Source organism: Protopterus annectens, chromosome 5.part0, assembly GCF_019279795.1.
Source record: "Protopterus annectens isolate FY-2018-M chromosome 5.part0, PAN1.0, whole genome shotgun sequence".
NCBI lineage: Eukaryota > Metazoa > Chordata > Ceratodontiformes > Protopteridae > Protopterus > Protopterus annectens.
The window spans coordinates 1167551765-1167578128 of NC_056735.1; the positions used below are offsets into that span (position 1 = coordinate 1167551765).

Genomic DNA, 26364 nt, shown 5'->3' on the forward strand with positions numbered 1-26364 from the left:
AGTCGTGCAGGAGAACCTGCTTGAATGAGAAGGTCTGCCAAATAAGGAAAAATATGAACACCGCGAAGTCAACAAAAGGCTACAAGGGGTGCAAGACAGTGGGTAAAAATCCTCGGGGCAGTAGAAAGACCAAATGGTGCTAAAGACAGCTGAAGCTGCAAAAAAAAAAAAAATATATACAGAGACCCGTAACAATTTTCTGAAAACAGGATGAATATGAAAATGAAGAGAGAAGCATCCTTCAAGTCTAAGAAAGCAAAAAGGCTTGAAGGAGAAGAAACATTTTGAATGTAGGAACTTTCCAAAAAGTGTTGGGAAAGGAAAGATCCAAGATGAGTCTCCAAGAACCCTCATTCCTGGGAAATAGAAACACCCTAGAATGGAAGTCCTTACCTTTCCAGCAAAAAGGAACTGGCTGAATAGTGCCCTGGAACAGAAGACTTTGAAAAAGCAGAGGAAAATGAGGCAGCCGAATAATACATGAAAAAGGAGGAAGACTACCACAACATTCTGTATCCCTTTATGAACTATAGACAGAACCCACTTGTCTGGATTAATTCTCTATAAAAGGAGAAAAGACAGAAGACAGTCAGACAGGAATCTTGCCAAAGGGAAGGTAGTCACACTGAAAAGTACAGTTTTGTACCTACCATAAATGTAGATTTCCGATAGATATGCAACTGCAGTCATAACATATGGGTTGTCCTGCCTCAGGCAGCCCTCGGTCGGCCGAATTCCAAAGTCTGGGTCCGGCGTCGGCTGGTGTCGCCTCCTCTCCGACGTCACCACGGCTGGAGTATAAAGGCATCGGCCGACGCCATCTTCTTCAGTGTTTCTTGCCCCAGATGCCAGGTGCCCTCCTAGGAAGGCTAAATTTGGTAAACGGATAAAAATAATCCCAAACATGCACAACAGTAATAAACAGATACACCATAGGAATACCCCCAGCTAATGGGAAAAGGGGTAGGGACCCAAAAAGAAGGATACAGAGGGGTAGGAGGGAGGGAAAATCCGACTGCAGTTGCATATCTATCGGACATCTACATTTATGGTAGGTACAAAACTGTACTATGTCCTTCAAGAATGCAACTGCAGTCATAACATATGGGTTGAGTACCATAGCCAAGCTGGGGGTGGATGGAACTAAGATAAGGATGGTGTCGCTAAAATCCCCTGCAGGACTGCCGAAGCAAAGCCTGCTCGGGATCGGGAATATAAGGGCAGGTTGTAGTGCTTGGTAAACGTATGCACGGAGCTCCATGTAGCAGCCTCTAAAATGTCCTTTGTTGCCACTCCTCTTAGGAAAGCAGTGGAAGTGGCCATAGCTCTGGTGGAATGTGGCCTAATATTGGCTGGCACACCTTTTCCATGGAAAGAATAGCAGAATCTGATGCAATGTCCAATCCACTTTGAAATTGTTTGTTTGGAGATTGCTTTTCCTTGCACTCCAGCAGCATAGGCTACAAACAGTTGGTCAGACTTTCTGGTGGCCTTAGTTCTGTCCAAGTAGTAACGTAGTTGTCTGTGTATGTCCAAAGTATGCAGTAGCTTTTCCCCCCTATTTTGAGGATTGGGGAAGAATGCAGGCAGGTGAATAGCTTGATTTAGAGACACCCTGGAAATAACTTTGGGCATGAATGTAGGATTGGTTCTTAGAGAAACTCTGTCTTGATGAAAAATGAGGAAGGGGGGCACTGCCATGAGTGCCTGTATCTCCGAAACTCTTCTTGCAGATGTGACTGCCAATAAGAAGGCCGTCTTTCATGAAAGAAATTGCAGTTCTGAACTTGCTGCTGGCTCAAATGGAGGAAGAGTTAATTTTTCCAACACATAATTGAGGTCCCATGCAGGTACTGGTTGTTTTCTGGGAGGTTTGATATTCTTTATTCCTCTTAGAAACTGTCTTAGCAATAGATGAGAAAACACTGGAGGGTCACAGTTGTATTTTGCTGAGATTGCTGAGGCATGAATCTTTATTGAAGAGTATGAAAGTCCAGTATGAAGTAGTTCTGCCAAGTATTCTAAAATCTGAGGTATACTCGGTAATGCTGTGTCCTGACCCCTGTTGGCATTCCAGATGCTGAATCTCTTCCATTTGGCTGAATATGTTTTTCTTGTGGAAGGTCTGCATGCTTCCAGCAGGATTTCTTGAACCGATTTTGATAGAGAGTTAGGTGGAGAAATCATGTTAGCCTCCAGGCTGTCAGATGTAATGATTTCAGGTCTTGATGTACAGTCCTGTAATTGTGTTGTGTTAGGAGCAGGGGCCATAGGGTCAGAGGCCATGGTTTGGTCCGAGTTATGGTCAATAGCAAAGGGTACCAGTGCTGCCTTGGCCAGTCTGGAGCTATCAAAAAACCTGTTGGTTGTTCTGCCTTGATCATGAGTATCACCCTGGTCAGCAGAGGCAGAGGAGGGAATGCATACATTTTTAGAGAATTCCAGCTGAAGGAGAGAGCATCCGTCTTCCAGGCAAGAGGATGGTGATTCCTTGTGCAGAACTTTTTCAGGTGATGATTTAAGTGGGAGGCGAAAAGATCTACATCCGGTCTTCCCCATGTCTTTGTCAGTTGTGAGAAAATGTGAGGATGCAGCATCCATTCGTGTGGATCCATGAAATTTCTGCTCAGGTTGTCCGCCAGTACATTGTCCTTGCCTAGTACAAACTGGGATTGTAAATGTATCTTCAGGCTCAGGGATTTTTCCCCAGAGAAGCATTGTTAGTCTGCAGAGGGGATAAGAATGAGTGCCTCCCTGCTTGTTTATGTACCACGACAGTGGTGTTGTCTGTCCTCATCAGTAAATGCCCTTGTTGTAGTGATTTTTCGAAAGTCTCGATTGCATGTATCACTGCCAACATTTCCTTTTGGTTTATGTGCAGATGTCTTTCCTTTGGGGTCCATTGCCCTTGAATGCATCTGTCCTCCATGTGCGCTCCCCATCCATGGTCTGAGGAGTCTGTTGTAATCATTTGGCCTGTTTGAGGTTTGCTGAAAGACATGCCTTTGTTTTGCTGACTGGCTTGAGCCCACCATAAAAATTATTTCTGCAGACATGGAATAAGTGGGATTATGTCCTCTAGGCTTTGGCTGTGTTGAGACCATAAGTTTTTTAAATACCATTGCAGCTTTCTCATATGAAGTCTTGCCAAAGGTATCAGAAGGATGCAAGATGCCATGAACCCCAGGGCCTGCAGGATTTTCCTTGCAGTCAGCTGGGAGAGTGTTGCTAGGCCTTTGAAGTACTCTGGTAAATGCTGCTGTTTTTCCTCTGTGAGGTAGGCCATTTGGTTTTCTGTGTCCAGCTTGGCTCCTAAGAAGATAATCTGTTGGGATGGCAGTAGTTTGGACTTCTGAATGTTGACCATGTATCCCAAGTCCTGCAGTAGATGCATGACATAGTCCAAATTTTCTTTTAAGGTTTGTTTGTTGTCTGCTTGTATGAGGCAGTCATCCAAGTAGGGGTATATTTGAATCCCCTGCAGTCTGCAGTGTGCCACTACTGATGCCAGGCATTTCGTGAACACTCTGGGCGCAGTAGATAAGCCAAACGGCAATGCTGAGAATTGATAATGCTCTGTCCCTGCAAGAAATCTGAGGTATCTTCTGCAGCTTTGTCTGATTGGGACATGCAGGTATGCCTCCTTGAGGTCCAGAGTGACCAGCCAAGACCCCTTGCCCAGCATGGGAAGGAGTTGCTGCAACGTCAGAATTTTGAACTTTGGCACTATGAGAAAAGTGTTTAGAGATGACAAGTCCAGTATGGGTCTCCATTTGTTTTCTTTTCTTGGAACAAGAACAGCCTTGAATAAAATCCCTGGCCTTGCTCCTGAGGAGGAACCCTTTCTATTGCTCTTATACTTAGCAGCTTGGAAACTTGAGAGAGTGCCTCTGCCCTTTGATGATGTGGCAGGTTTGGCATGCCTTGTCTTATTGGTAATGTGTGGAAGTGGAATCTGTAACCTTTGTCTATCAAATCCAGAATCCAGTTGTCCTTGGTTAAGGTATGCCAGTTTTGTGAGAATAAGGATAATTTTCCGCCTAAGGGTGCTTCTCTTTGAACCTTTGTAGGCGGAATGAAAATCAAGTCATTGCGATTGTCCTTGTGGTGCAGCTGAACTGTCTGTACCACTTCTTTGATTTGGAGGTTGCCATTGGCGTCCCCTGTAAGATCCTCGGTATTACCCTCTACCTCGGGCACGTCTGCTTTTTCCCCTTTGAAACTTGTCTGAGCCGGGGAAGGACCAATTCTTTGAGGGCCAGTTTCTGCTGAATCTGGGTGGCTGAACCTGAAGGAAATCCTTGACTGTCTGTACTGACTTCGCTTTTTCCTCTATGGATTTCAATACATCTTGTGCATTAGCACCAAAAAGCTTCTGTTTTTCCAAAGGTGCATCAAGTAACTTTACTTTAACATGGTCAGGCAAAGACTGATCCTTTAGCCAAGCATGTCTACGTATCACAGCCCCAGTCATAGCTGCCCTACATGAAGCTTCCAGTGCATCATAACCACACTGAAGAAAATGGTTATTAACCTGCTGAGTGTTATGTATATGATCCTGCAATGCCTTTTTATCAACAAGCTCAGGAGAGGCTAACTTTTTCTGTAAATCATCCAGGAGAAAATCCTGGTACTGAAACATGTGAAAAAGGCAATTTAATGACCTCATGGCCAGGATAGTAGAAGTATATACTTTTTTACCCCATCTCTCCAGGGACCTTGCTTCCCTGTCTGCTGGCAGTGGGTTTTTGGCAGAGGAGGTAGCCACTCCCTTGGGGCCCTGTGAAATAGTTTCTAGATCCACAGAGTGGGCCTTAAAAAGGTGCTTGTGAGTGTCAGGGACCCTATAATATCTGTCCGGCTTGACAGGAGCTGGAGGAAGAGAATCAGAGTTAGCACTGGAGTCAGAGAAAACATCATCCAAAACATCCATAACAGGTGGAATAGCTAAAGGCCTGTGCTGGGGAAGCTTGAGGAAGGTACGAAGCCTTTTCCTGGAGTCAGAGAATTCCTGACCCTGCCATTGAAAATGTTCCCTCATGGAATGCAGGACTTCACCAAATGAGAAATCCTCTTGGGGGGAGGCATAGGGAATTGATTCCTCAGCATCAGAGTCCTCGTAGGCCTGGAAGGATTCTTCCTGGGTATCCGAATGTTCGGAATCCCCAGAGGCTTCATCCGAAGAGAGGTCGTCCGCCTGCTCAGTTCTGGGCCTTTTCTCTGCAGGTGGCTGAGAACCCCTCTCCGGATGAGGCTGAGACCCCCTGATAAGGGAAATAAGATCAGCAGCCAGAGACATGATCTGCTTATCAAAAGGGGCCTGGGCAGTAGGTCTAGGATGGGCCTTGGCCTGACTGGCGGCCTTAGCACGTGCAAAAGCCTTGATGGACATGGATACAGGAGGCCTAGCAGCCCCACGTGCAGGCGTAACCTTGTCCACAGAAATGGTGTCGGGTAGATCCAGAACTTCAGTTTCCGGAGGAAAATAAACAACCGGCACCGGAGAGATCTCCGAGACCGAAGGTCGTGTTAACGCTGTGTCGGCCTGGAGCGGTAGATTTACCGCTTCCGAAGGAACCGGAGCACTAGCAGAGGGTTTGGGAGTAGCATCGGTAGTGGACGCGGGCCGAGGATGTCGGTCCCGGTCCTTGCGTTTTTTAGCAGATTGTGTAGTCAGTTGATCCGACGGCATGATATACGCAAAAGATTCACCGAAAAAGTCCTCGGCGAATTCTGCCCGGCGCCTGAGTGCGCGCTTATTAAAGCAGGCACAGGCCGAGACGTCGTGGTCTGGGCCCAGGCAAGAAAGGCAGAGAGAATGGAAGTCCTTATGAGGTGTTTGTTTACCGCAAGACAAACAATTATTAACTTTCTCAATTTGTTCCGACATCGGCGGAGAGAAGAATAAATGTTCCCCAATGGGGTACTTAGCTTTTAGATGACTTTGGTACTGAAAACACAGGAGCTGACCGACCGGCACTTGCGAACTGCTTCGGGCACCGCGCGGCAAGAAAGACTGAAGAAGATGGCGTCGGCCGATGCCTTTATACTCCAGCCATGGTGACGTCGGAGAGGAGGCGACACCAGCCGATGCCGGACCCAGACTTTGGAATTCGGCCGACCGAGGGCTGCCTGAGGCAGGACAACCCATATGTTATGACTGCAGTTGCATTCTTGAAGGACATCAGGTTTATCAGGAAAGGAACACTTTTTCCCCCCTAGAGTTACAATTGGTTCTCAAGAAAAATCATTTTAGAGGACCTTTTACCCTTTAGCGGCTGCCTTTGATGTCCAAGTACAAAAGGACCTGCTTTGGTAGGACAGTTCCTCTGGTACTTAGGAACATGGAAAAGGAAGTTCTGCTCAAGGTCTTGCATAACTTTACCCTTGTTCTGTAACACCTTAATGAGGTCCTCAGCTGCAGAGCCAAACAAATTTGGAGTGTCCAGATATGAGCAACAATTTAGCCTTGATATACTCTACAAGGGATTGAAGCCTAAGCCAGGAACACCTCTATGACTGACCCTGATGCAGCCACATCACAGCTACACCTAATCGAATGTCAAACTACCAGAGAAGCAAAACAGAGTAAGGAAAGAGGCGAAATTTTCTCAGTCAGGAATATCAGCAAAGACCTTCCCCAGTATGGAAAGTGAAAGCACATATTTGGTCATATGTCTGACAATTGATGGCTCTGAAAGCAAAGTAGCCAAAGTATACACCATCTTTCCATACTTATCCATGGCTCTTCTAACTTTGCCTGTTGACAAGCCTTAAGCAGCAATAAGCTTAGTGATTTGTGAGCTGAGAGAGAAATGAGAGGAGGAGCTGAGAGAGAAATGAGAGGAGGAACTGAAGGATTATTATAAACTTTTGAGCCTGAGAAATCTTATAAAACTTTTTTTTTTTTTGGGAAGCAGGAGGCTGAGACTCGGGGGCTTGAGAAGCAGATCTAAACGTGTCTAACGGTCTCAAGAACAGTAGGCATTACAGAAGCTCTAAAGGAATCTCAGATAGGTTTTCCACTTAAAATGCTGCCTAATTTTAAGGCTAGTATCCCCCAAAAAGGAAAGTTCCTCCACTGGGGAATCGGGGCAGAGACTCTTCCTCATTGGAACCTGCTGCAAGCAGCAAATGTAAAGTTAAAGACTCAGTCCAGAATCTAAACCTTCCTTATCAAAAGTAAGTCACCCTAGTCCTTTTAGAAAGAGTAGAAAAAGACCTACAAGAGACGGGAATAACAATCCATGAAGAGGCTTCACAGACATCAGGGCTTTGAAAACACCATGGGTCAAGTCCTGCAGTGTTTCAGGGAGGGTCCTTCGTAACAGAAGCAACATGCCTGGTTTTCTGCTCATTTTAAACAGGAGCATCTCCCCTTACAAACCTCGGAGATTCCAAGCCCGATACAGAAATCCAGGACTTCCTCCCATTCAAGAATCTACAAAATTCCCCCAGGCCCTTCCAAAAATTACCCTAAGGTTCCCCCTTCTTATTCTTGATACACACTGGCTCATCCCTAGCAGATGTGCTAATAGCCTACCCCATATTGGCATCCAATGAGGTTCATGACAGTGGAGGCAGGCATCAGAACCCGATGGTTTGCAATAACCTCATCAGATTAACAGATGTCTGACAGGGACTGGACAGCAGAAATCTCCAGTTTCAATTCCTTTAAAGAAGGCTGTATTGTCCAGCTAGGAAGATTCTGAAACCATAGTACCTTTAGCAAGAAGCTTAAGGCACTGACTTTCAAGATACAGTGAAAGAAAAGAAGAAAAAATGTGCAGGGTCTTAGGAATGAAGGCCTAAAAAGCAGAACACTGATTGTGTTCCACACCTAAACAAAAAAGAAACTTAGCATATCTATCTTTATGAGGAATCTGCGTCACACAATGACATTTCCCCTTTCTTTTTGACATCTACCTACAATAAACAGACTTAAAAGAAAAAAGAAGGGTCCCCAATAGAGTACTTATCTGCCAGAGGTTCTGTAGTCTGCACCTAAGCATACGACTTGCAGACCAAAAATAAAACAATGCATTTGGACTGATGAAAAGAATTACTGAGGGTTTGCTCTTGCATGTCATGTACATACCATTACACTTTGGATGCAAGGCATATGTCCGACATATGACTCATGGAACAGCCCATGGATTGGGATGCCTGTCGGACGTGTAGCTACCCTTGGCAGAATATCCCTATAGCAAGGAATACTGCAATAATAATTAAAGAAAAGACATCTGTGGTATCTCCACACACAATGGCATTGAGAAATTTTCTTAAAAGGGCCTTGAGGGTGGAGCATTAGCTTTGCGATCTCTGATCCAACAAGTAGCTAGAGGACTTAAGTTGTTAATGGACATGATAAATAGGCTCTTAGATGTCTGACTAAGTCTCCAAGTTAAACAAAATGGACACAACAGTCTATTTTAACTTACTGCTGTGAAAATGAACTCCTCCCCAACAGAAAAAGATGCAGATGGACATGCACACCAACAAACAACTGAGATCAAACTACGTCAAGGATCCAGGACTGCTAACATGGCTGCAAGCTGAGCAACAAGTTGATTAGAGCTCTTTCCATTTGAAAACTGAGAAATGGTTTATTACAAAAAAGAAAGCAAAAGTCATCAGTTTGGGTTAAATTCAGTTACTGAGTAGCAATTACACTACCTGGATTCCAGGAAAAAATTTGGAGAAAGTAAAAATTAATCAGAAAACAAGCAAAATTGCTGGCTGGGAAGAACTTAGTGGTATAGAAAAATGCAGTTCACATTTCATCTTAAATGCAGTTCACATTTCATCTTTAATACAGGAGCCTGCTTCTAGCAATTTAGAGAAAAATAAAATGCAATCAGATGTGTTTAAAACAAGTGAGATACTGAAGGAATGTCCAAATTAACAACAAAAGTTTGGTAAAATGGAAGCTTCAAGTAGCAATTCACATTAGTTGCTAAAACTGCAAAAAATCAGAGGCAAATGAAGGAAAGACGTTTCTTAAGAGCAGTTTCAAAAATTAGTAAGGTTAGAAGACAGAACTCTTGAAGATAAACCCAATAGTTCTCCTATGCCACAATATGCTAATGGAAGGAACATAATGCATTAGCTTTATGAAACTACAATTAAGTAACTGGACTAGTGTTCAACAACAGCAGGATTTGGTAACTGACAGGACACACTGTGCACGCTCTCCAAGGCTGCCCCATAAGAAACCTATAGGCTTGACAGTGGAGGCAGGCATATCAGCAGAAAGAGCTGCAACTGACAAAACTGTGATAGAAGGGCAAAGTATTAAAAACAAAGGACACCAAAATGTTTCTGGAAAATGATCAGCCAGAAGCGCGGTGGTGCAGCAGTAGCATTGTCGCCTCACAGCAAGAGGTTCTGCCGTCTGATTCTCGGCTGGAGCACCTTGTGTGCGGAGTCTGCATGTCCTCCCCGCGGCAGAGTGGCATTCGAAAGACATGCATAAATGGGCATGCCTTCGTTGAAGGTTGGGCATCGTAAAGATCTACTGCCTATCATTAGCGGACCGGAGTTCCGCTGTGGCGACTCCTAACTGGGAAAAGCTGAAAGAACAACAACTGTACACCAGCCAGAAAAGAAAAGTTTATCCATGCAATTAGGGAATGTTGAGAGGCAGATGAGATTCAAGCTGCAACTCCCAACTGTCTTCAGAATATTTTTCCCCTGGAAGATCAAGAGACTTTTTTTTTTCAAAACAGACAATGGAGGAATTAAAAATGTGTATGCAACAATAAGCCAGCAAACTAAATGTAGTTCAGCTTTTCAATCTTCTCACAGTAAGAAAGCCCATTGACTCTACCAGTCAGACCCTCTCCATTGAGTTGAATGAAAAAGCCCGAGCAAAAGAAAAAAAATGCCCAAGAGTGGACTACAAGAATAAGGAGTACTATGGACTCAATTCTAGAGACCAGTGTTGGGGGACAAAGATGATTAGGAAGAAAATCAGCAACAATGTGAAATTAGTAAATAAGGTGGGAACTGTTAAGTATCAGTCCAATTATCCAGAGTTTAGACATGTAAGAAGTGGATGAAAAATAGAAGTTTGATGACAAAGTGGTGAGGCAACATAAATTCCATTTATACTGTTAATGTTTAGAAAACAATGAATGGATGGCAGAAGTGTAAAAAAAGTTTTATTATTTGTATAAACATTTCCTGATATAAATTACATGTTATAGTGCAAAGCAGTTCTGTGCAGTATGCAGCAATATGAAGTGGGAAAGTATTTTGTTCTTCTTCATTACAATGTCTCCAGGCTTCACACTGCAACAATGCAAGAAAGACTAGAAAGAAGCAAGTTAAAGTTAATATAATAATGTAACCTTGGGTGGTAGTGGGGGGATGTAAAAGTACACTAATTATATGAAGAATTAAACAGTTAAGAATTTTCTGTTTTTAGAGAGGTGTGTCTAGACTAATGCTTTTTAGCTTAAGCTACAGACATTTTTAAGCTAAAAGACTAGACAAACGAGAAAATAATGAAAAACATGAAAAATTGTACCTCTTTCTTGCATTTGAAAAGTCAACATTTGTTTCCAATTCGCAACTGCTCTTAGTTGAAGATAAGCCTGCAGGTGCAGACAATTAAACACCAGTAATCTGTTTTAAGTGAAAACTACATAGTACAATGCAATCAACTTTTAAAGAAATACTGGCAAGTAGTTCAGTGAAAATAAACAGGAAACAGCGGGAAGTGAATACTTGTACAGGTAGCTGCCGCCTCAACAAGTTTCAGTCCTTCAACACACTAAATATAACCGTGCACAACTTAGTTTATTTAAAGACAGCCATTTCACTTTTTTGTGATGTGCAAAGGTAAGGTCTACAGAAAGCATGTACATTGTTGTTATCTGTGAAGGGAACAGTGATAAGAACGGGCAGTAATCAGGCTCTAACATGTTTATTAGCATAGCTGACCTTAATTTTAGAAGATGTATTCCCTGCAAGTTTGTTTGCATCTTTTGGCATTTCCCGGTTAGGGGTCGCCACCGCGGAACTCCGGTCCGCTAATGATTGGTAGTTGATTTTTACGTGCCGAGTTACCAGCCCTGACGCACAACCTTCAAAGAAGGTACACCCATTCACGCATGTCTCCACGCAGAAGACGCTCAAGCTGAGAATCGAACCGGACAGCATCTTACTGTGAGGCGATAACGCTACCGCAGCACAGGCAACTGCTTCTATTTGGAGGTGTAGATTTCTTTTTGTAAAGTGTATACAGTTTCTGCATTTGCTGTGAATTAAAAGGGGATCATTTTTTTTTTAAATACATTTAGTTTTTATTTTTTTTTATCAATGTTTGTATTGAAGCAAAAAGTCTGTAAAAATATGACATTGATTCAAGAGATGAGAAAGTACAGTTGTGTTAGAAACTTTCCATAAATGCACAGTTTAAATGCCGCATTCATTATCTAGGCAAGAGGGCAATCGTGGCATGACACCCATCCAGGCAACCATCAGGGGATTTCTCGTTGTGTCTAATGACCCTACTATAAATGCCCAAAACTATGAATGGTGTGGGCATGCAATGGGCCTTAGCAATTTGTGTCACAAGGCCCTGCACCTAACAAGTAGGCTCCATTGTATGATTTCATTTTTCCCACCAGGGTTTCTAGCATGTGTCAAGCATTCTACACATATATGACCCATCCTCTCCCTACACCCCCCACCCACACAGACAAAAAAAGCAAGCAGGCATTACCTTTTCACTTTGCCTCTTTGCCTTATCACTTCCTTCAGTGTCCAGGTCACTAATAACCAAGATGTCTGGGTTATAAGTCAGGGCTTTATCACTCTACCACCAAATTGGCTCATGTATACCAACTTACTGCTCTCAGATACACAAACTGCCCTTCCTGGTAGCCATACTAATCATTTAACAGTAACCTCTAAAATATCCAAGTTTTAACTGTGTAGACTTCCTGTTTGGTAGCTATACATCTGGTCTCCAGCCATAAGCAGCATGTTCCCAAATTACTGATCCCCCAACTACAAATATGGTAATAAGAAACAAATAAAAACAAACAGTTCACACAGAATGTTGATGTAGGCACTGTGAGTGAATAACACTGCTCAGATTTCTATAACTTCCTGCCATTTTTAACTTGCACCTACAAGTGAAAACAGTCCCTAGAGATAAACTTTCCCCCCCAGATTTTCACTAGACAAATGACTATACACAGTTCAGTGGGTAAGTACTGATATCAGCTGCTCTGTGCAAATGATAGCAGTACTTGCGCTGCACAATAACAAGTCATGGATTATGCATCCACATTGTGATACTTTGTGACAGGGACAGATTATGTATCCACATCCTGGTACATTGCGACAAGGAAAGAAATGAAACAGCATGACAAGTTCCACATCATATTACTTCTAGGTAGAATGTTCTAACACTTTAAGGCAATTTTATTAGTATTCACAGGGTAGGAAAAATTTTCCTCATTTAAAAAAAAAAAATCAAAGTTATAAGAGAGTTCAAAATAAAAATTAAACCAGAAAACAGAACCATTTCAACACTCAAACTGATGGTCAAGTGAAACTAGTGCCAAAAAGATAGATGTTAAGGAGTTAAACTTTACATTTCTGTCCATGAGTTGAAAAGACACAAGTGAAAACATTCGATCACAGACCGGTAAAGAAAATTAAACATTCTTTAACTCATTGTTAACCTGATAAGTGGTGAACTGGTCCACTGTGGACCCTTTTTAGTAATGGCCTAAACTACAAGTGCAGTGGTAAATACAGTATATACACAAACACAGACAAGTTAGGGTAGTCAATTCGAGAGATGCGTTTTGAGGATCCTGATGTTCTGCCAGGCATGCTTCAGTGTTATCAAATCTAAACATCAGATCACTTCTCCTGAAACTCAAACCCTGCTCTCCCTCCACTGATAACCCACCTCCTTCTTTCCTTAAACTTGCTGCTGATTCTATTGCCCTCCTAGTATCCATACTTATAAACAGATCTATACATGAGGCTACTGTCCCTATATCATGGAAATCTTTTTACACCATTCCTTTGTATAAAGGTGGAAACTCAACTGACCCTTCTAACTACAGACCTATAGCCATCTTATCCCCCCTCTCTAAGATTCTTGAAAAATGCATCCACTCTCAACTACCTTCTTGAACACAACCTCCTAACTCCCACCCAGCATGGCTTCCGTCCTAAACACAGCACAACTATTGCCCTCCTGTCTTTCACTCATACAATTGCTGAAGCCCTTGATAATAACAAACTGGTATCTTGTCTTTTCCTTAGACTTCTCAAAAGCTTTTGATACAGTCTCCCACCCTCTCCTACTATCCAAACTTGCTAACCTTAAGATGACTTACTCCTCCTCCCTTGCCTGGTTCTCTAGCTACTTATCCTGCAGACAACAATCAGTAAAATGGCTCTCCTCTTCTTCTCCCTTCCTATCTGTCCCAACTGGGGTCCCACAAGGCTCCATCCTAGGGCCCCTTCTCTAATATTTTCACCAATGATCTTCATACAGCTTGCACTACATCTTCCCTCATCCAATATGCAGATGATTCTACGCTCATTACTACCTCAAACAACATCACCATACTCCAAGATCTCACACAACAGGTCTTCCTAGATACCGAACATTGGTTATCTAGCAATCTCCTCATCGTTAACCCAAAAAAGACCAAACTCTTACTATTCTTCCCTCAATCATTATCCCACCACAAATCCTCCTTTGCCATTACATCCTCAAATAACACTACTATTAAACCAGAATCCCACACTAAACTCCTAGGGGTCATCATCGATGATGAACTCAAATTTAACTTACACATTTTACAATGTATAAAAAAGACAACCCAAAAGCTTGGTTTATTATATCGCCATAAGAAGTTCTTAACAACTAATTCCAAACTCACTCTTGCTCAAGCCCTTCTCCTCCCCTCCCTTCTCTATGCTGTTCCCGTGCTCACCCATATTCAAACTACCATCTTAAACTCCAGCAGACTTATCATAAGATAACTCTCCCTAAAATACTCATCACTGCCTACCTCTAAACTCTCTCCAATGGCTTGAATTCCCACATCTATTGTTACTAGCCCAAATGCAAATGTTACACACTATAGTCCATAAACCTCTAGCATGTCCTGCTCTATCTTCCTTCATTACTAAATACTCTCCACCCCGTGCCCTTAGGACATCAAATCAGCAACTACTACAAATATACTATCCCAAAAAAGCTGTAGGTAAACTTCTTTACAAGTATTCTATGGCCCAAGCTTGGAACAAACTTCCTAGAGAAATTTGTAGCACTGTACACCCATCTCACTTCAAGGAAAAACTTAAACTTCATTTACTTAACTCCAAAACATGCCCATGTCAAACCCCAAATTAACTTTAACTCCTACTCCATTTCTTTCTTTCCATACTAGCTCTCCTCAGCATAGTATTATACCTACTTGCACAATATTTGTCTAAACATTTCTGTTGAATATTTTTCTCTGTTGTACATGGTGTATATAATTTCAGGTATTTTACAGTACTAGTCTCATGTCTACATATATCAATTACAGGTGGTAGGTCTAAATATATTCTGCTTTTTATTAATTTTTTTTCTCTTTTGTACATACTTTGGTACACTACAGTATTAGAATTAGTTTTCCCTAACTAAGTATTGATTTTTTTTGTAATATCTCCATGTGTCAGCTATTACTTATGGAATTGTAAAACTGTCCTTGCATTTATTTTTAAACTGTTTATTCTAAAATTGTATTTTTATTTCTCTGAGCTTTTCTCCTCGGGTCTCCACTGAAAATAGGCCACAAACCCAGCTGGACTAACCCGGTTAACAAATGCCAATAAATAAACACATTTTAACAAGAATAAAGCAAAACTACAGCCAAGGACAACTGTGTGACAATTAACATTACTATCTAGTGTAGTGACACTACTCGCACCTAAAACAAAACCCTCAAGACACTGGCAACTAAAAGACTCCTCACTCTTACAGTAGTAGCTTACCTCTTCTGAGGGTGCTGGCCTTTTTCGCTCTCCTTCCTTCACAGGCTTCCTATACGGATTTTCAGTGACATCCTGTGGCTGTTTCACCAATTCTGCAGGGTCCATGGAGCTCATTGGGATGATACTGAAGGCATAGAGATACTGCATAAAAAAAAAAAAACAGTAAGTAAACAGCACCTAGCTCCAAGAAATGTCTCAGAAGTATTAATCATCTTAAAAGTGAAACAAGTACATCAGACAAGCTTAAAGTTGTCAAGATGTGACATACTGTACGCACACTTACATTAGCAAGGAGGGTGTATACCTTTAACACAGTATATCCACAAAGGGCTAACAGAAGAACTAGGAATGTCCTTCCTACAGTAGTAGTAAACACAAGACCTGTGCAGGGAAAAGTTTGTGCAAGAAACCAAACATGATCTGTCCCATGGTACCTAGATTTACTCTCTGAAATGCAAGTCTAGCATTAGTTTAGGAAGCCAGCTTCTCCAGAAACCAAGTGATTAGGCACACCAAGGAGACAAACATAACCACCTCTGTTCCCTTCCCCTATACATCACTGCTGTCATGGCCCATCTTCATTCTACTTACCTTGACCATAGCCCTGCCAGCCACACTGTAAACTGCAAACTAAAGCTTAAGCTCAGCCAGGACAAGTGGCACTGAAGACAACTAAGGGTGCCAGAATCACTGTCAAGATGTGGAACACGAGCAGTTTCTCTCAGCTTTCCCTTCTCTCTGGGGTCATCACACAGAATCTAACAAGGTTTTTCTACTAAGCCCCATCTCCTACTGCTCCTCTTTAGGATGATGTGAGCACTTCTGAAGTGGGCCCTACATTGCCAACCCAATGATACACATGTGCTTCCACACATGCTCCAATTCTGGCTAGAATGCTTATTCACTTGTCACAAGTGCAAAACTACAAGCTCAATTCTTGCACCAGGAGCTCACTCCCTGACCTCTACTTGATGGCAGACCACACCACCACCTCTCCCTGGGAAGGGTGAGGAGGCATTAGACAATTACTCTCACCTCCCACTAGGACAATCAATTCTTCCAGTTCCTAGGTCACTACTTGAATCAACTTCACCTCTGTCATAGGGCTACATTCATCTACACCACTGTGCTGGCCTGAACACAGTCAAGTTAATGGCACAGTAAAAGAGAATGGTAGATGAAGCAGGCACTGTACACCAGACGTTTTTGGGAAAACATGACATCTAAATGGAATATGTACACGACTCAAGCCATTCCAATTTACACTTCTCAGTCAGAATCAACATTTTACAAAGGAATTGTTTGATGAAAATCAGAACCTGGAGCAAGTGTGGACCTGTTATCCTACCAATCTCAGAAAGAAAACTTGAGGAAATACAGATCTAGCTACTGGCTCCACCAACTTCAGAAAGTTTCAAAAGCAGCATCACATACGAGGGTTCCAATTTAAGCTCATCAGAAAACAAAGCAGTGTTTCATGGTTTCTTGAGTCTGCAATTACGAAAAAAACAAGCAGTATAAACTTAATATGCGTACCTACCAGAAAATTAGATTTAGATGGTATTGCTCTGGACATTGGAAATTTATGGACTGGTTCCTGAAGGAGGCCTTCGCTCAGCAACAGCTAATCTTCTGTCAGTTGCATCCCCCTTCCCATTATAAACCTGCTTCCTGCTCATTCTTCAGATAGAGTGACACCATGAAAAGTCAAGTATAATTAGAAGACAGAATTATTCTAAATTCTCTCATGGACAATTTCAGAAATGCAAGTAAATCAGAGGCTTCTAGTGTTCCTCAAGGTCCATTTCAAAAGGGACAATTTGAAGTAGGATAGGGAGGTAGGACTTTCAGTGCCTGGAGCAATACCAACTAAATTTATTGGTAAGTTCATAACACATGAATTTATGTTGACACTGTCACTGGAAATCCTAAAACAGTCCACATGCAGACTTTGTGAGATAATATGAAAAAAATGCCTCTAAGAAAAAAAGCCCCAGAGGAGACTCTAGATCTAGACAGTGTATCCAAACAGTAGTGTTTTGTAAATGTATGTAAAGTAGACTAGTAGACTACATAGTTACTGTGCAAACTTCATCTAGGGCAAGTTCCTAAGGAATGCTGCTGAAAAGGCTTGAGCTCTGACAAAGTACACCCTAGGCTTAGAGGGTAAAGATCTATTGCTGGAAGGGAAGTAGAATGTAATGTAATGTAATAACCACTTAGACAATGAAAGCTTTGACACCTTTTGACCCTTTTTTCTTTAGAGAGAAGGAAACAAGTCACGGTCTTCTCTAAAATCTTTTGTCATGTTAAGAGAGAATCTGAGCTGTCTGTGAACATCCAAGCAGTGCAGTCTATATTTCCATGAGAAAAAAGTTAAAAAAATCAGCTGTACTGACAGGCTCCAAAGAACACAAAGTCAAGTTTTCTAAAACAAAGTTTTATGGGGGGGAGGGCGAGATATTCCTTTCAGGAATGTCTTACAATGCATACGAGAAGCTAATGAAAAATCAACTGCTGCACGGAAGGAGGAACTTGCTTACAAATGTACTTTGATGGAAAAAATTAGTTCAGTTTTGAAAAAGTTCAGCGAGGAAGGCTACAACTCAAGGAATCAGAGCCTAAAAAAGAATCAATGTGCTGATTTGTCTACATACATAGAAACCTAGTCCATTTGTCTCTATAAAGTTTCCTTGATGAGGGTTTCTGAAGTTCCACAATTAAATCTTTCAATTGTCCTGTGAGAAATGGGTCCACCTTTCCATTACTGTAATTGCAGAAACCATGTGTTTAACTGCTGGAACAATGACCGGATGAGGATGGTCAAATGGGTGAAGCATGAGGATGTTGTGACAGGAGAGAAGGTGCCTTCTAAGATGAGGCCATAATAGGGGAAACCAAATCTGGCATGGCCAGAAAGGGGTTACGAGAATGACCCTCGTCTTGTACTTCATGGTTTTCTGAAGAAATATGAAGGGTATGAGAAGAAATGCTTAAAGAAGCAATAGGGGGAAAAGTTTTTGTGGGTGAATAAAATTGAGTAAAATTCCTGATGACAAACAATGAAGAAATTTACCTGTAGTGATCTTTCAGGCATACTTTCCAATGCCAAATGCAACAAGAAGCTCCCAATCTGAGGAAGACTTTTTTGGTTATCGAATCATTAAGAGACCATCCATTCCTGAGAAAGCAATGTCTGTCTGCTCAACCTGCCCACTACTAAGTAGCATATCCTCAAGAGGTGCTTTACTTTGAGAAAGGAATGTGAAGTTATAGACTATTCCCATACCCACATAGGTTCTCGACAAAATGGAAAAAAATGGGTTCCACCCTGCTTAGTACTACACCACCATCATGCTGTCAGATTGGATGGACACTGCATCCGGGGGAGAAGGTCTTAGAAGGCCTACAATGCTAGGAAGACTGCTCTCATCTCCAATACATTTATATGCAGCTTAGCCTAGTCTTTGATCCACATCCCTTTAGTGTTCTGTTAATAGCCCCCACCAGCCCATTAATGACAGGTCTGTAGTTAAGGTCGCTGTAAGTAATGACTGGACAAAAGGAGCTCCTGAGACAAGGCGGTCTAGAATTGTCCACTAGGGCAAATGCTACTTGCAGGCTTCAGAAAGTTTTATGTTTTTTTCATGAGCTCTGCTGCTTGGTTCCAACTATTCTTGACTACCCATTGCAGTACTCTCGTGTGCAATTTGACATAAGGAACTGTGTGGATGGACTGCTGTCATATGGTTTAACACTTGGAATCACCACAACATCTAGGATTGGATGTATACAGCAATCTATACTTCTTGGACAATTGCAGATGTTTCTGATGGCAGGACAGCTTACAGTTTTATTGTGTCCAGAAGCTAAGATGTCTCCAGTTGTGACTTTGGTATGTTTACAGATATCTCCAAGGATAGCCATAACTAGTGCAAGTACTGTCTTGTCAAGATTAATTTTTCTCTTGTAGAAGCAACAATGAGCCGATTATCTTGTTATTATACTATTCTTATCCCCTGGATATGTGTGGGCAGCAACAGGAGCCATGGATTGGTGAACACCCAGTGGCAATGGTGAGGCCAAATAGCAATACTCTAAACTGGTAATAACTCTCTCTCAACTGGAAATGCAGGAATTGCCTGGACAGCTCTATTTTGATATAAAGGCAGGCATCCTGGAGATGCAAAAAGCACATCTGTTTGCAAGCACGGCAGGATGAATTGCATTGTGACCATATGCAATGACTCCATGTATTGGTTTAAACAGCTGGGATAAAATGAGTCGGAGATCCAGAGTTTTTTTTGGGCACTAAGCAGAACATGGTGGTATCAATATGCTATATGGTCTGGTGGACCTCCCTAGACAGTTTTGTTTTGAAAGAGGATGCCCATCCCCTACTCCGCCATCATCATTTGACAGGGTTGTACTGCTGGTAGGTGGAAGGAGGATGTTTGGGCACTGCTAAAAGTGATACTGAGTAGCCCCTAGTCACATTTTTCCTAACCCACGTGTTTTGCATAATGGCCAGCCATGCAAGAGGATGCAGGGATAGACCTTTGACTGCCTCTGGAGTGCGACAGCTGGGCAATGGTTCAAGGGTGATGATGTCTGTGTCCAGAAAAGAACCCACAGAAAGCTTGTTGCATGCAACCTCTGCCTCTGAAGGTGGTTACTATAGGTATTCTCCCTGATGTGGGGACGTCCAAAGTCTGCCAGCTCTGAGTCTGTCATAGCTTATTAAATCAAAAGTTCTTGGTACCCATTTGGTTTCTTTCAAATATTCCTGGGGCCAAGACTGTACCCAAACACCTGTGAGCATTTTGTCCTCCTGCAACATTGTTGCAGCTTGTTCTTAACCTTTTCCCCCCAAACAAAGACCATCTGTCAAATGAGGGACTGACAAATGATGCATTAAAGTTCACAGGTTCATAGACTAGTACTAGGTTAACTGCCCTTGTGGGCCATTTAAGCCTAGCCAATTACTCCATGTGAGAATCAAACCCTTCACCTTGTGTTTGGCAAAGTAAACACCTGAACTATTACGCCAACATCTCCGTGTTCTGCAGCTCTAGCATGGTGAAGCCAGGCTTTATGCCACACTGTGATGCTCGAGCCTGCTGACCTAGCTGTTTCAATTGCTGCTTTAGGTCACAATCTCAGACAATGAAGCGATAGTAGCTATTTGGTTCTTCATCTGCTTGTGGAGATCCCCAGTGGACAACTGCATTTGGCAGGTCTTTCTGAACACTTGTCAAATGCACCAAGTAATTTAATGGTTACTATAAAAGCACTTGAAGCATATACAGGCCACTACAGTCTATCCATCATCTGTGACTCTATTAGGAAGATGAATGTCTTAAGCATTCTCTGGGACCTCCTTCTTGGTGGCTACTAATACTAAACTGAACCCACAATAGGCCTTTTACTCCAGGACTCAGTCTAGTTTGTGGGAAATAAGTTGCAACATCCTGCTCTCCCCAGGCTTTAAAACAGGCCATAACAAATTGCCAGGTGGGGGTATCAACCACGCTACTGGGGGATAAGGACCTGTATTGGCTCTTATAGGATCTCTTCTTTAGGAGAGGTGAGGATGACTGGATAAGATCCCCTCCATCTCATCTGCACCATTTCACCATAAGTGGTGCCCTCAGGAAGGGATTTTGGACAAGCTTCTTCACTGAAATCCATGTCTGGGGAGAAGGACTCTGAAGGGGAGTTTAAGTGCTTCCCTCTGCATATCCTTTTCCTGGGGGGGGGGGGGTTGCTTGGTGATAACTCGTCTTGGCCCCCCAAGAGAATGAAGCCGTGACCTGGAAACCCTGTATAGGGCAAAATCATCCTCTGTCCTAAGGAGGCAAGACTGATGAAAGCCCAAAAGACTCTGCTTGTATGGTGTGCAAATGGGGAGCCAACATATTAAATGCCTGCTCTCATTCTGATGTTTGATCTGGTCCCCTTGACACCGACAACTCATACATACTTGGGGCCATCAATCATAAATGGCTGGGCACTCAATACAAAATGGGAGGTGACAGTACCCCCCCCCCAAAGAACTCCAGCACCAATGCCACAAAGGTGGGCTTTGGGACAGAGGAATCGAATGCTGACAGCACTGACAAAGACAATGGTCCCAAAAATTTCAGCATCAAAGACAACACAGAGAGGCTCAAACCCCCTGTGCCACCTTAGTAATGGGTGCAAACCATAACTCAAATGCTGCCTCTTCCTGCAAACTTACCCCTTTACCTTCATAAAAACCTTCCCATTAACACTGCCATTACACAAGGCACACTCCAGATACACAAAAATTCACAAACATACATAAACTCCATTATCTATCCCCTAGCCTAACCCCGAAACTCGCACACAAACATACAACAGCTATGTTTCACTGATCCCAGACCCTAGCCCCAAGTCACACACACATGCACAAGCTCTTTCACCCCTCCAATCCCATTTACCTGCCTCGATATTACACACTGACATTTCCACTGCTCGGTTTTCTGTACCATTTACATTAAACTATACCCCCTGCATTTGTTAAAGAAACAGCATTCGACAAAATGCAGGGGGACCCATATAAATACATACATATTTAACACACAGATATACCTATATCTCACACACACACACACACACACACACACACACACACACACACACACGGTGGTATCTGTACCTGCATTTCAACTGAAAATCAAAAACAAATTGCATTTCAACTGAAAATCAAAAACAAATAGCTGTCCTTTGAAATACACCAATCGCTCCAAATGGTAAAGGATATTAACACTTTGGAAGTTGCTTTTGAGTGAAAATACTTGAAATTAGAAGGTTTACATGATCACATAATATGTGCAAGGCCTACACATTTCACTGTGCTGCTCTGTCAAATTGTAGGAGGCAACCTGAATTTAGTGCCCAGATGACAGCTCATTTCACCTGGGGCTATGACCCAGAGACAGGACAAAAGTAAATATTCGATGGCCAACCACCTCAGGCAGGCTATACACAGAAACAAACAGCAAGACAGGAGCAACAGTAGAACTAAAGCCTCCATTAATGTGAATAGATTTTCTATGAACGCATTTTTATGTAAACACTAAGAAATGTTTGAACACAAACTCCAATCAAATCTGAAGTAGGTTTAACAGTAATCTATTCCTGCATCACCATTTCGCTTCTACCTTTTACAAAAAAAAAAAAAAAAAACCTGGAACTACAAAAATGCTTTCAAGAGCTGTTCTGGGTGTATAAATCACATAACAGAAATGCAATGAGGCTTGAGAATCAGGAATATCCACCAGAGTGCAGACATGTCAGAGCTCAAAAATGTGAAGCCATTACCCAAGTTCACATGGCCAAATATACATACAGCAAACAGTTACAAGCCCTTCTCTGTATTTCATTTAAGCAGCTTATTCAAGCCAAAACCACATGTTTAATTTCTTTGACAAGAATTTGCTGAATTAGTGGGGTACGTAAACAAAGTAGACTGTATCCCGTACAAACATACTTTTCACATCTGCTCCATACTTCTTATAACTGGGGTACTTAACCATCAATCCCATTCTTACCGCCCATCAAATTTCACATAACTACCTATGGCACTGTTCTTTGCTATGTCTTCCTTGTTTATGCCAGATGGGGCAATCAGGCCATCTGTGGTTTTCAGAAAATAGAGAGCATTTACCCTCTAAATAAATGTAATGTACAATGATGCCACAACAAGTATCGAGCACACACACTTAAATGTTTCTGCCAGGTCTATCTAAGCATGGAACAATGCATCATTCCTTCATGACAATGCTCCCAGGCAGAGTCTGAAAGAGATCTAGATGGATCAGTGCTCTATCCTGATTAACAAATGTAAATAAAAGTTCTGCCAAAGCAGCTCAAAGCTTCAGCCTAAAAATGCCCCCCCCCCCCCAAAAGAAAATGAGCAAGGAGGCAACCTGAATTTAATGCCCAGATGACAGCTCATTTCACCTCATGGCTCCTGAAACTCAGATCACTGGCAAGTGTTTATTTAAATTTGCTAGCCAGGGTAGAGCACTGAGCCAGACAAAACTAAAAAATGAATCTAAATTTACTTAAATTTGTTAGCCAAAGTGAAATGACTTGTGCAGATTGGGATGAATATGCTACTTCACAGTGCTGCTGAAGACTTGGGGTGGTGTGATGGTTTGCCACAATGCAAGTGCATTCTTGTGGTAGTGTGACAATTCACCAAGGTGTCATTGCAGACTTGGGGTGTTCTTGATGACAACCAACAGACTTGTTCATTATACATAAAAGCTGCAATCTTATTTGTTAGCTCAGAAAGAACAGTGATCCGAATGGACCAGTTTTCAGGCTCAGCCTGGGACTGCAATTAATTAAACCTTACATAATACATAAAATTATAATCTCGACAGACAATACAGTGCTAAACATATCTGCGTGTTATACAGCAATAGATCAGACAAGGCAATGGACTGATATTATTCACATCTATAATAAAAATTAATTGCATTTTAAGACAAACTGTTGGCATTCTATATATGTGTAGTAGTTACAGAAAACAGATAAAGAAACAAAAAAGGGAAGTGTTATTGCTAAGACAATCCATATAGGTAAATACTGTACACATTACTGAAGCAGTGACAAACTGGTACATATTTTTATGGATGGTTTCAGAAAATATTTATATACAGCTGAGTAGTAGGTGGGCAATTTTTTTAAAGAAACAGAGAAATTCTTCAATTAGATTCACTTTAAAATAAGTTTTTAAAAAGTCTTTATAATACACTGGGAAGGAGCCTCCCTCAGTTTGAGGCCTAAAATAATGAAGGCATCACCACTACAGCAGAGATTATTGTGGGGTACCTGAACAGCGGAGGCATTACTGGAGAATGATCATAATTCATTAGTATCCAAGTCAGTCTTGTTAGGAATAGGAAAGATTATTGCTTAAAAGCCATTACAGCAACCTAATGAAGTTCAGTTCTTCACTCTATAGGGTAGCCTCATTTTAGATAAAAACAATAAGTGTGCAGATGAGGTTAAAATCTACAGATTTTCTTCGCAGTGATCTGAACAGCTGCAAAGGATTTCTTAGGAATATATGACATTACAGGAAGGGCATACAGGCAGGCAGTCCCAGAGTTACGGGCATCAGACATGTGGACAACCCATAGATATGAACGGGCTGTGAGTGAGTGAGGGTGGGTGTGAGTGAGTGAGTGAGTGAGTGAGTGAGGGTGGGTGTGAGTGAGTGAGTGAGGGTGGGTGTGAGTGAGTGAGTGAGTGAGGGTGGGTGTGAGTGAGTGAGTGAGTGAGGGTGGGTGTGAGTGAGTGAGTGAGTGAGGGTGGGTGTGAGTGAGTGAGTGAGTGAGTGAGGGTGGGTGTGAGTGAGTGAGTGAGGGTGGGTGTGAGTGAGTGAGTGAGTGAGGGTGGGTGTGAGTGAGTGAGTGAGGGAGGGTGGGTGTGAGTGAGTGAGTGAGTGAGGGAGGGAGGGTGTGAGTGAGTGAGGGAGGGAGGGTGTGAGTGAGTGAGGGAGGGAGAGTGTGAGTGAGCGAGGGGGAGAGTGTGAGTGAGCGAGGGGGAGAGTGTGAGTGAGCGAGGGGGAAGAGTGTGAGTGAGCGAGGGAGAGTGTGAGTGAGGGAGGGAGAGTGTGAGTGAGGGAGGGAGTGTGTGAGTGAGGGAGGGAGGGAGGGTGTGAGTGAGTGAGGGAGGGAGGGTGTGAGTGAGTGAGGGAGGGAGGGTGTGAGTGAGTGAGGGAGGGAGGGTGTGAGTGAGTGAGGGAGGGAGGGTGTGAGTGAGTGAGGGAGGGAGGGTGTGAGTGAGTGAGTGAGGGAGGGTGTGAGTGAGTGAGGGAGGGTGTGAGTGAGTGAGGGAGGGTGTGAGTGAGTGAGGGAGGGTGTGAGTGAGTGAGGGAGGGTGTGAGTGAGTGAGGGAGGGTGTGAGTGAGTGAGGGAGGGTGTGAGTGAGGGAGTGAGTGAGATATGAATGAGGAAGTGATTGTGTGTATAAGAGGGAGTGAGTGAGGGAGTGAGAGAGATATGAATGAGGAAGTGACCGTGTGTATAAGAGAGAGAGAGAGAGAGAGTGAAGACTGGGAGTGATCCCCTGGCAGCAGTTAAGAGTTGGGCAGCTGCATAAGGGGAGGGGGTTAGTTATGGAATAGGTAAAGTAAGGTTGAGAGAGAGAGAGAGCGAGTGCGAGTGTGTGTGTGTGTGTGCGCGTGTGCGTGCGTGTGAGAGAGATACCTCTCTAATGCTCTTAGAGCAAGAAATATGGACAAAGCCATAAATAAAAGTGGGAAAAATTTCCCAAAAACAGGGTTAATTTTAATAAATATTGCTCTTACAAACTTAGAAAGTTGATAGAACAGGCTTTGCATTAGCATGGATTTTCAGAAGGGTATGAATTCTGAAACTCAAATGTCTGTCATTTTCTAACTTCAGTCTTTCTGTGTGTGTGTGTGAAAAAGTCCTCAAACACTGCATTTGATAAGATGTCTTAAACCAGCTTTGCTGGTAGGAAATAAGGAAGCATAGCTCATAGAAAGTAAAGAACCATAGCTACAGCATACATTATATTTAAGATGTTTTTTTGTTTGGAAGTGTTTGTTTGGAAGTGTTTCTAAAGTGTTTTATATGCAAAGAAAAGTAAAATAAATACTAAACTGAGGCAAACATTTGACTAAGTGACATTTAATAAGCACCATATGTATGTGTTTCAATTTGTATACAAATTTGACTTGACAGACTAAAAAAACGTATCTCATCCTTAACCCGAGGACTGCCTGTAGTAGAGTTAGTGAAGGATTCCTTTGCCAATGGCCATTCCTTCTTTGAAGGATTAGATTTCTACTATTACCAAAAGCATATTGACTTAGTGTTCAGTAGGTGGAATAGGACAGGGGACGATTGGATACTTATCAAACCACAGTCCTAGATACCTGAATAAATGTCACCACCACCTCACAATTTAGCAATTACCTTCAAAGTGCCCTTTTGCAAGGACCGAGGTTAGGTTTTGTTTAATTGTGAAGATCAAGGTTCTATTATAGTTACTTAGGAAAAAAGGGTCATGTCATGTAACCAGTTTACTACTGATTTAAGGTGTTCTTCAAATTTTTTTATTAGCGTGCAAGGACTGTACATGAAGATGACCATGTCTCCAGCATATTCCAAAGGTGGGAATAAAGAAGGAAAAAAAGGAAAGGAAAAAAGCAGTGCATCTTAAATGCCTCTCTTGGTCAGTAGCATACAGGATATGGATCCAAGTTAAGTATCGGTCAGAGACAACTGCTGAACTAATGAAAGGTGCCTGGGTTAATTTTTCTAGGAAGAA

The 26364-nt window shown here is 42.4% G+C and overlaps 1 protein-coding gene across 2 annotated transcripts in view; it reads right to left on the bottom strand.

The window, feature by feature from the left end:
• The window catches only part of CWF19L1 (CWF19 like cell cycle control factor 1), a 633757-nt gene that overhangs the window by 297483 nt on the left and 309910 nt on the right, over positions 1 to 26364 (bottom strand). For both annotated transcript variants that reach the window (XM_044071015.1, XM_044071016.1), the window contains exon 8: positions 15025 to 15165. In XM_044071015.1, the coding sequence (XP_043926950.1) occupies positions 15025 to 15165 (141 nt within the window). The remainder of the gene's footprint in view (positions 1 to 15024; positions 15166 to 26364) is intronic.